The sequence below is a fragment of the Anabrus simplex genome, chromosome 3, assembly GCF_040414725.1.
Source record: "Anabrus simplex isolate iqAnaSimp1 chromosome 3, ASM4041472v1, whole genome shotgun sequence".
NCBI classification, from domain to species: domain Eukaryota; kingdom Metazoa; phylum Arthropoda; class Insecta; order Orthoptera; family Tettigoniidae; genus Anabrus; species Anabrus simplex.
In genome coordinates this window covers 269232421-269244685 of record NC_090267.1, presented here as the reverse complement: position 1 = coordinate 269244685, position 12265 = coordinate 269232421, and the positions used below count along the sequence as shown (strand labels likewise).

Genomic DNA, 12265 nt, shown 5'->3' with positions numbered 1-12265 from the left:
GTCAGCTGTATTTTATAAGCTCGGAACTCCCTGAAATCAAACATCGGCACACTTGTGGTCACCGTAACTTGGCAACCAAGCTTATCAATGCTCGCTTCCGCAACCCCAAGTACACTTTCACTTTTCTTTTACTGTACGTGCTTGGCAGCTGTCAGTCTACAGTCTCAGGTTCTTAGTGTGTCATGTGTAAACATGAATTTAACAATGCGTTTGTGGTCTTTTACTGCAAGTGAAAAATTGAAAGTTATAAAGGAAGCTGAAATTATTGGAAATTGTACCGCTGGTAGGAAATATGACAAGGATGAATCTCGTATTGTCCCCTTCAAATTTGGCCTACAATAAGTATTTATTGTGTCTGCGAGTGCAAGATTATTATTCCATTAGCACGGGCGATATTCTTCAGCCCTGTGTTACAGAGACAGTCTCACTTGTACAGAACCGGTCTTGTTGGCGAGGGGAGTGATGTATTGATTTTTTTTATTGAGCTGTCAGCTGTCCCCACGTGACCTACCGAGAGGAACCAAGGTCGCCTCGATATGAGTCGCACATGTCAAGTCTCAGACGGAAGTACTTTCGAGAATTGAAACGCTAGACATCGACCAATTACGGACAATTATAGTGACACACCCCTTGTGCTGAATATGCTTAAATACCCCAGTTTCCAGAAGAAATGCTCTCTTGGGCTGTGTACTTCGATGTGTTCTTTTCTGTGCACTCTTTTGTTGTGTACTTCGACACTCTTTTGCTGTGTACTTCGACATGCTATTTTGCTGTATACTCCAATGCTGCTCTTACATTCACGATGCAGACAATTCTTGGATTAATTATTCGGCAGTACAATCAGTCACCCTTCACTAATATTTGGATCAACGAGTCTGGCAGATTTTCTTAAAGAAAGTTAGGTATTTTTCATCTTTAAATTCATCGCGCGCATGTGTGCGGAACACCTCCTAAAATTGTTTGTCAGTTTCAGCTTCTACTGTACGAGAAGAAAGAAGAGAATCGCCACGTGTTGGATCGAGTATTTCAAGATGTTGCTTCACTATGAAGAGGAAGCCTACCACAACTCTACTTTGAACATCATGGCTACAATGGTGTGCTAAAATGTAGGCGATCTCTTATGGGGAGATAGTGACCGAGGGCAGATAACCTACCACATGTTCCAGATCATCGGCAGAGATCCAGTTCCATCATTCATTTAAGTACTCTTTTCTAATGTTTATCTGTTCATCTTTGTAGAAATAATGCTTACTTATTCATTAGTGGTAATATTTCTTCTAGTCTTGCAGTAGTTTTGAATATTTTCGTCCTTCTTTCACATGGGATATGGTAGTATTGTCATTTGTGCGTGAGTGATTATTGGTCTCTATTAGAATAGCTAGAATGTGTATGTGTCTTCTATGATTATTCTAGCTGTCCCATTTAATAGTCTAATGTGATTTGAAAATCATTGTCCTCACCGATAATTAATAATTCAATTCTGAAATTATTTTTTCAGAAGTCGTGTGGGACAGATTTACGGCATGTTGTGTCACAAGTAACAACTCTCATTATTCCGTATTGAAGATGACGTTAGGCATAGATATCAAGGATAACTTAATAAAAAACCACCTATTCAATACTTTCCACGTTTAATGTGGTTATTATCTACATGATTTTATGTAGACTTATTTAGGTTAGGTACAGGTTTCACCCATTATTTTGGGCATCTTCAGCCTGTATACAACCTATAGGTCAAGGTTTGGGACCTTTTTAACCAATATAAACATACCAATATATACAATATATACAAACATTAATGAACTCTTAAGACGGGTAACATAAGTTAATACAGTTAAGTTTTTTGGTCCTAATCTATCTAATTTGAAAAATGTCCAAAACTAAAATGGATCTTCTTTTTGGTAAAGAGGATTACATACCGGGGTTTATGTGACCACTATATCAAATCATGTTCTTGACGTACCGTATCTGTTGACAGGATGTGTCCTCAACAACAAGTGGAGATTTGAACATATGAAAGCATTGTATTTAATCGCGCCACTCCTACTGACGGCATTGTAATAACCTATGTTCATTTCAGCTGGGAAAACCACTAAGACAGTCTCTCTGAGGATGTAAAAAGCCAGGTGGAGAGTGAGTGTCTGCCGTTATAATGAAAACTCCCCAACCTGATTGTGACTGATGGTACGCAAGCGGGTCTACTATTATAATGAAAATTCCCTAACCCAGTCTTCATACGAGAAACAACGTTTGGCGACTTCCCCGTCGCGTTTCTAGGGTAACGTTAAGAACTATGCAATTTAATACAATCTTGCTCACAACGTGTACACAACATGACATAGAATTCTGTATACAATGTAGAATTCCGTAATGAAGCACGGGTACATCAGCTAATAATAATAATAATAATAATAATAATAATAATAATAATAATAATGACCCACCTATCGATCACCTGGTATGCGCCCGATATAGGAACAGGTAAACCAAAGGTATAAATATTGGCAGATTTCTTAAAAACAAAATTCACCTTGTTTGCTTAGCTTTTGCAGTTCTTTCCAACAACAGACATAAGCAAACAAGTCTGTGAAAAACTTCATGAAAAAACAGACAAAACTGGTCTTTAAATTTCATGTGAAAAGACGCAGTATTCGGAAAGAATTTCAGTAAATCAAAAGTCAACAATCAACCACTAATCATGAAATTTGGCAAGATCTTCCAAGTATAATTTAAGTATCTACGTGGAATCATTTAACCAGCAGGGATAAATCAGGAAGCAAACAAAGAAAGAACTGCTGAACTGCATAGAGCTTACATTATCAACTAGAACAGGCACAACAAAAAATTTATATAAATATGCAAAATTACAACACTACAATACAGTGCATGCATCCGAAACCCTGATAACTGGCAGGCAATTACAAATAAAAAACTTTGAAAAACAAGATAGGAAGGTTCTCAGAAAAATCCGAGGACCAAAATACATAAATGGAACTTGGATGAAAAAGACCCCACAGGAAATTTGTCAAATTACAGAAAAAACCACAGATACAACTAGAAAAAAGTGATTAAAATTCTACAGACACCTACATAGAATGGATAAGAGCGGGCTTACAAAGAAACTTCTAAACCTACCACTATTCCTGGAAAACACAACAAATCGTTAGTGGAAATAAACCAAGATCTAGAAGAACTAGGTATTACCGAGGAAACCATTCAAGATAGAACAAAATTTAGACGCTTAGTAAGCTAACATAAATTTGCACAGAAACCTAAAAGAAAATACACAGGATGGACAGAAGTGTTCAGAAAGAACTCAGTGGAGAAATTAAGAGATACTGGAAAGAAGTGCTCCAGTATCTCTTGAAAGTCTACAGCAATGGAAGGTATATGAAATATATCATCATCATCATGAGAAATATTTGCTGCTTCGTGCAACGATGATCCATTTATGTAATACCTTACAACTGGCAAGAATGTTTTTGCAACATGCTATAGTTTTATAGTTTGTCAGCTGTCATACCTGTACGCGACAGATCGGATATGTATGTGGAGAAAGCAATCTGATTCCCAGGTGGAGTGTAAGTATGTTTGGATGTTGCGGTTAAAAGCACTGAATGCTTGATGAAACATAAAGCAGTAAAAATTCTCACTTTTTACAAACACTACAGTGTGCTTGCAACCTGCCAATGCCAAGTTCCAGTGCTGGAATGACCTGGCCACAGACAGTGGCATAGAGTGCTCTGCAGTGTACAGTTCAATATGCAAACTCCCCATTCCTATCAGTGCCCCCACAGCACAGAAGATTGAATAGCTTGAATACTATGATGGACCAGTGTGTGACAAGTACCAGTAGTTATCACAAAATTTATGATCCAGACAACTGGTAAGATAAAAAATAAAGTTATTTAACTCCCCATTTCCTCCCTGCCAATCTTCATAGAAGTTGTTCCACTTGGCAAGGTAACTCTCGCCTAGATTGTGCATGAAGTTTTGAGACAGATAACACATTCAAATATCAGGACTGGTAACTTTTCTACTACAATAAATATGTGTGAGCAATGGAAGATCAGAATTTACTATTCCTCCTCCCTTTGCTTCAAAAGTTATTTTCTACAATTTATGTTAAGTAACACTTAACAAGAATACAAGCTGTATCAAAATTCTACCACTCTGCTTGTCAATTACTTTGGGATGACTCATTTCCCCAAGCTTGCAAGCTCACGCTGTACGAAACATTTCTTGTACCAATTCTAACATACAGACTGAAAGCAGCAACGTTGACTGGATCTGCACAAAGTCGCCTACCGGCCAGTGAAATGAAGTTCCTTCGATCATGTCTCCAAAAGATGAGGAGAGACAACATATGGAATGAAAGTATTTGGTAACAACTTGGATTGGCAGGAGCCTGTTGGAAACCTTAGAATTAAGCAGATTACGATGGTATGGACATATGAGAAGGATGGCTCCATTTAGGATCCAAAGAGCATGAAAGGAATGTTGTTGGTAAGAGGCCCAGAGAGAGGCCTCGTGATAGTTAAGAAAAGCAAATTTTCAAAGACCTTGCCAAACGTGATGTAAATTGGCAGCAAAAGGAAGAACATCAGCTGTGGATAGACAGGACGAACTGGAAGAGACTCGTAAACACCCGCACCTGGCTTGCTGGAGTGGAAAATAAATGATGATGATGATGATGATGAGCATTTAACGATGAGATATTTGAGAATTAATTTTTAGACTTTCACCAAAACTATTTCACCTAGTGTGAATAAAATATTAATAGCCCAGATTGAAGTACCTTCCCACCTGTGCTTAAAAACTGATTTTCGTTAAATTATCTTCCGCCATTTTCTCATGATGTATGTGTGTACAACAATAGGATACATGAAAAAAATTAAAATGACATTTCCTTCTTATACTGGGCATGATTTGCACACAAATAACAATTCTTGGAAATTCTGACCAAAGTAGAGACAGAACTCTTGTTTTTATATAGATATACACACAAATGTAATTATTTTGAAATATTCCATATTCTCTTCTTTAAGATGATCAAGATAGTCAATTGCTGTAAAAATGTTCAAAGAAGTTCTAGACAAAAGGTAGTCATGACATAAAAAATAACTTTATATATCCAGATATATGTGCAATGTAATTTTCTTAAGCTATTAGTCCTAAACAATATAACCACAATTCTAATGACAGGATGAAAAATGGACAAGATATTTTGATTTAAGATTACTTGTTCACACAGAAGGTAATATAGACTGAACTACACCCAATAATAAATAAAATAATGCACCAACAAGAAGTATTGAAAGCACACGGAACATTATATTTGAGCGAGAGGCACAGAGGCATCATACAGTACACAAGAGCACACTGTGCCACAGACATTGCAACTAGGCTTCCAGATCTAGTACACTCACAGGCTTGTTAAGATTATGTTCTAAGTAAACCCACCACGTGTGCTCGATCGGTGATAAGTTGGAAAAAGCAGGCCAAGTCAGTGTGGCAACCTGTCAGAGGCATTCCCGAGAAGCAATTGCTGTGTAGGGTCTAGTATTACCGCTGTTGGGATAACAGCAAAGGCAGAATTTACACACTCACTTCCAGGCTGCCATATTTTAACATGACTATGGTTATTTATCAAACAGAACTTGGATTTGTTGCTGAAGATGATACAGTTCTTGTTCATAGCATTACAGGTTTCTTGTTCATAATGGCAATGTGTGTCTGGATGCTGGACAATGGGTACTCCGGGTATCACTCATGCTTGTTGGTAAATGAAACGGTTCTCTCAAGGGGTCACATGAGGCCATTCAGTAGCTGATCACTTTGTGTGCATGCCCTCACAGGTATTCCAATTAGTCAATACAACCATCCAGTTTCTCACAATCCATTGATGTTCTCTCTCTCTCTCTCAGTTCAGGCCAATGATCTCCATGTGTGTTGTAGAGATTTCTCCAGCAGTCAACAATCCCTCCAAGATTGGTAAACTATAGACCAATCATCCCTGTGGACCTTCTTACAGGGCAACAAGGGACGATCTGACACATTCCGGAGGAAGGACCCATATCCAATCATACTGCAATATACATATTCGCCTGTGACCTACCTGCATGCTCCATTTGCAGTGACCTGATATTTCCCCGGGTGCATTATTTTATTTGTCAGTGAGTGTTACAAGATCTCAAAAACTAAATGAGCAGCCAGTAAAAATATTTTGAACATGAACTTCAAAAGAAGAAAGAATTTCACATGGATGGATTAGCTTGAGAGTCATACTTGGAAAGAATGTCGGCATGGTAGTATGAATCTGACAGCTTATCCAGGAATGAACGTGGCTCAAGAATGAAAGTAGGCAGCACCACCTTGGAAAGATCCATGCCAGGCCGAACTTGTTTTACAAGGTACCAAATAAGTGACTTGTTTTCCTCAGCCAATTCTTCCACCTGCTCACCTTCCTGGAAAAGAGAATATGAATACAGAACGAGCAAATAAAAAAGAAATTTAAGTTATAGAGGGAAATCATCATGAGGATCAAAGCACCAAGGAATATTAGAAATTGAGAAAGCTCGCTGATGACTTGTCATGAGTAGGCTAGAATTTCGATGATCTATAAATTATTTTAAAAAATGACCTAAAAAATCCTTCAAAAATTCCCTAAAATTACTATATGATGCCCTAAAATAAAACATTATGTTCCAAATTTACTTAGTAGAAAAAAAGGTTTTGTTTCCTTATAATTTAGACTAGTAATTAATAACTGCCCTCCTCATAACTCTCATAGCTGAATTTAACTGAAAGGTTAGTGGAGAGAGGACCAAGTCACTTTTTTCACATCTTACTGAATTATTATTCATTTGTCCAAGACGCATCATCCTGAGTTGAAAGAAACTATGTATGTCGTATTCTAAGGAAAGAAAATGATCAACTTTCTTCCCTCACGAGGTGGCAACCAAGATTGGGTATGACATTTGTTATTACAAGAAAAATATACTGTCTAGAGAAACAGCACACAGGGATGTAATCCACACTGAGAAGCAAAGCTTCTGCACAGCACTGTTTAACCATAAATGTATGACTCAACAAAGCCAGGAAAAGTAACTGCCTATATTCCAGAGTTGCGTTAATCATTTCTTCAACCTGTGAAGGGTAAGGTACCTGCATTTCCTAAGATCTTAGACAAAAGTTACAAAGAAAAAGTGAAGATAAACAAAAATCGAAGATATGCGGAAAATGAAGAAATACATTCAAGGAGAAGGCACACAGCTGTACAGGAGATATTGATGAGTTCTTTTGCGAAGAGATACTGAAGTGACTAACCACAAGTAGTGATGAATCAGTCGTGTTGTGAAACCATCTGAATATATGAAGATTTGTCTTATACAAGACATCAAATGTATTTAAATATTTGCTCCTTTTCAGTTTAGGTGATTATCATGTAATAAAGTCATTGACTTAGTTCAAATACATGAACATTAAAATGAAGTTATCGATATATAATTTTGTTGTAAAAATACATGTTTTTCACAACTAATCTGAAGTACATTAAATTCTAACAGGAAAAAGGAACTATGTTAATTTCTTAAAAATAATTATTTCTCCAATACCTCATCAAACATATCAGTTCTCTTAAGTATATAATAATTGCAATAGGCCATACACATAATGAACATTTTAAATAATAATGTTTTCAGTGCAATATTTTATTCACAATTCAGTTTTCAGTTTTCCCTGAAAACATAGAAAAAATGACTTGGTTTCTTCCTCAACCAACTAATTCAATTACAAATGTATTTATTTCATTTTGTACGGTATCAATAGTTTTTTTAAATATTGCACCAACACAGATAGGTCTTATGATGACGATGGGATAAGAAAGGGCTACGAGTAGGAATGAAGCGGCTGTGGCCTTAATTAAGGTACAGCCCCAGCATTTGCTTAGTGTGAAAATGGGAAACCACGGAAAACCATTCTCAGGTTTGCTGACAGTAGGGTTCGAAACCACTATCCCCCAGATGCAAGCTCACAGCTGCACGGCCCTAAGCGCACGGCCAACTCGCCCATAATTCTTATTTTAGTTAACGACGTTTAGCATTTCACTGATGTCGTTTCCAACAATTCATCCTAGTTAGTTGTTACTTTTCAATTGCACTTACTGAGCTGCAGTATAAAATGAACTCTTTATTTAAGTTTCCAAAATTGAAACAGACACTTTTTCTTTATTTTTTGTTATAGTAGAAGCATTTTTCGTTTCAGTTTCAACTTAGTTAATCTATAACTGCCAGCCTTATACACAGAAAATGTCCTTTCTGTCTCTACTGAAACAAAGGGCCTTACTTAAAATACACAATATTATTGGCATCTAAATCAACGTCATCTCCTGGCACAAGTGAGAATTATTCTCCAGACTAAACCTTGGACACAAACTTGTAGGATATGCAATAATGTGCTCTATTTACATTTTCCTGCATTTTAAAATTTTATGGCCGTACTAGCATGTCCAGTAACACCCTCTAAATTTTATACCACTATCTTCGCTAATTCTGCTTGATTTTCGTTGCTTAAAGCGGCCTAACATCTAGGTCATTGGCCCTTCCCTAATTCTAATAGTGCATATGCAGTAATTGGGCTGAATTACAGTTACCTGAGAAATACTTTACTCAATTACAATAAATTAAACATTACTTGTTCAACAAGTAATAAAGTAAAATTACAATGACTGTACAGAACACTAGCCTTAAGGAAATCATTGAATTTCTTTCATGGGGCTGCAATAGTACAAATGCTTGCAAGAAAAAAATAACTTTATTTTGTGTCTGTCTTAAACAAAGACACACTGAATGGTTACCATTACTAGATGCAAACATGATGGCTTGAATGTTGCAAGAATATCTTTTCCCATAATTTTTATTTTAGTTAATGACATCTAGCATATCAAATTTGTAATTTACTTTACAAATAAAATAATTGGTTCTTAAAAGTCTTATTACTAAGCTTAAAAGTACATCTTTGCATTTACTGAAAAGATGCCCTACAGGGGCACTTGAAAGAATACATGTGTTTAATTTTAAGAATATCGTTGGGATACAAATGATGTTTTTAGGAGTACTTGAGAGATAATAAGCACCTCATCCAGCACTGATGAAGCTACCAATTCCACTGTAGTAGAACTGGAAAAGTTCACCATCATTCCCCTCTCCTCCATGTCTGCTCCTGTGTGATGCTGTCAATTACTAGAAAGTAACGGTTACTGGAATCCAACTATTACTATTTTATTAGAAGAAGTAAATTACAAATAAATATTACTTTTAGTGAAAAATAATGATTACAAGTAAAAATTACTGACAATGTAATCCATACAAGTAATCCGATTCCTTCCCAACTCTGAACACACAGTACATAACAATCATGGGAAAAAAGAGAAAAAATAACTGTTAAAATAAAGAGAGAATAAAATGGCATCAACAACAATTTCTGAACAAAATTAAACTAAAATATCCCCAAAATGAAATAAATGTTCTTAAGAGACAAAACTGCACAAAAAATGCTCTAACAAATGTCTTAAAATACTTGATTTATCATACAGCATGAATATACTAAAGCAGCTATGTTTCTTATGTTTCTGTGTTACCAGAACAAGGGAAAAAATCATCAAAATTCTAGCCCTAGTAATAAAACATTAACTCTGGATTGAAAATGGAGATTACGGCATGAGAAATGACATTATTAGGCCAAGGTTTCATTCTAATTTCTAAATGTTCCTAACCTAGTAATATGTCTTCTTTTTTCAATTAGATTCCCTATTAAAATACATTTTAAATTATTAAATATTTCATTACAGTATCTAGACACCTCAGTTCACAAAGTACTCTCAAAAACCTGTATTTATTGCTAGAATTCTGCCCTCATTCCCTCTTTCATAAACATAAAGACTACCTTGCACTACTTTTATACTAGAAAACACGATTCATTAAACATTTAACTTACTCGTTCAAATTGTGGTGGTACTATAGAAATTTTGTATATGCTCATGTTAACTTCCATTTCCCATTACAAGTATTCTACAAACTAACAAGTACCCCCCTACCCCGGATGGACTGAAAAAAAAAAAAACACAGACACAATGATCGTGCAATAAACAGTGCCATCCCATTTTATTCTTAATACCACTCCATTTGAAGTTTACAAGAAAGCATTGCAACACCTAGGATACTGTGGCCGCACAACACAACAAGACGCTGTGCTCAACATTTTAATTCAGACAGACATTATCATATTGTGTTTCATTGTACATGACAAGATGGATTTTATTTCCATGTCTTCATCCTTCAATCTTTTTACATGTTACATTGTAATGGCCGTAGTTTTAGATTTCTTCATGCTCCCCCCCTCTTTTAATAGGTCTTATTGTATACTGGAATGTTAATTCAACTAGCTGAAGAAGAGAATGTATATATATTCTCAAAACATGTACTAGACGTAATGTTGAGGTGAAAGGTAAATAAAAATACAATATATAGTAATGACTAGGCAGATCATTTACCTACATATTTGTTGCAATAAACCTTGTACAAAAAAACTTTACAATAAACAGTTAATAGCCCATTTTTTTTCACAATATTTAAGGATAGTTTAAATGAAAAATTACAAGAAGTCATACAATATTGTTATACATTCTGAAACATTCTGAATTGGAGGAGTAACTACTTTCAAAAGATTTGCAATGAGGAGTTTCCTCATCTTTTAAATGTAAGTCCTTAGACCAGATCCACCAATCACAATGACAGAAATCCAACAGACTAATGGCAAGATGAATAGAAAAGCAACTGGTCCTGATGACACTCCCAACTGAGGTTTGTAAACTGCACAGTCAGCGTGGTGTTGAATTTGTTGGAGTCCTCTTTAAATGAATTCTAGAGAAAGATGTCATTTAGTGTTTCAACTACTGACCAATCTGCTTTTTCTGTCATGTAATGAAAATCTTTGCAAAATATCGATAACCAACTGTATTGTATTGCCGTAGTTAGCTCCAATCAATGCTGCTTTGTCAAAGGAAAAGGAACAACAGATGTCATACACACTGCCACATTGCTCCTAGAGAGATACTGTGCAAAGCGTATGCAAAGTTCACATGGCATTTCTTGATCTAGAGAAAGCATCTGACAGGATTCCTCACAAGCTAATCTGTCATGTACTTCAATCTCGTGGCATCCCTTCTAGTGTACATCTTTTGGATACAGCTCCTGTAACACCATTCTAGCAGTGTTGTGAAAAATCCCACTTGAACATTGCTTCCTTTTCCAATCCGGAATGGCATCCATCAAGGCTCAGCTCTCTTACCTCTTCCCTTCATAGATACTGTCATGGCAGGTATTCAAGATCCACTCTGAAGGACTTTACGATATGCTGATGATTATTTCTCAGCTGGAGTAGACAGCCAACATCTTCAACAATGAGTGCAAGAATAGGATTCCTGGTTACTGGCAAAGGAAATGTCTCAATATCACAAAGATGGAGTTGGAGTTCAGACTACTAACTGCCAGAACCATTCACATTGGCAGCAATGACCTCGATAAAGCGAGCCAACTAAAGTACCTTGGCTCTGTAATCTGTGCGGATGTCAACATCATCCTCAAAAATTAGTGCAAGAATAGAATTCCACCCTGGTGGCAAACAAATTATTGTAATGGCATGGGAGTGGCATCCATAGGCAAACAACACAAAAGTCGCCACGATGGTATGGCCATGTCATGTGTAGTGATGTGCAGTCAGTAGCCAAGACAGTCACGCACTTGAATCCAGATGGACACAGGCCCTGCGGGTGGCCTAAAAAACTTCATTGCATTAAAAATATGAAGCTTATTGGTGTCTCACCAAATGATGTCCAGGACTGACAGAAATGGAGGTCGACATGCAAGAAAGCAGACTTGCACCGGTAGGAAAAACCCTTAAAAATTATGAAATTTCAAAATACACAAGTCATAAAATCTTCGGAATATACGTACTGCAAGTACAAACTAACAATCTTATTTATCACACAGATACTGGGAAATGATTAGTTCAGTGGCTGGCTTCTGCTACACAGAAGACTGGGGTTTGAATCCTGGTTGATCGTGGACTGAAATTTCATCTAAAAAATCACATCATCATCATCATCATCATTTCCTATTATCCAGCTGTAGCCGGTTAGGGGCAAATTTGAATCCTCTCCACTTTCTTCGGTCTTTCCACCACTCCTCCTCCAACACTGTGTCCC

The 12265-nt window shown here is 36.5% G+C and overlaps 1 protein-coding gene across 4 annotated transcripts in view; it reads right to left on the bottom strand.

Annotated features, from left to right (window-relative positions):
* Orp8 (Oxysterol-binding protein-related protein 8) overlaps window positions 1-12265 on the bottom strand; it is a 565732-nt gene that overhangs the window by 265158 nt on the left and 288309 nt on the right. For all 4 annotated transcript variants that reach the window (XM_067143024.2, XM_067143025.2, XM_067143026.2 and 1 more), the window contains one exon: window positions 6289-6467. In XM_067143024.2, the coding sequence (XP_066999125.1) occupies window positions 6289-6467 (179 nt within the window). The remainder of the gene's footprint in view (window positions 1-6288; window positions 6468-12265) is intronic.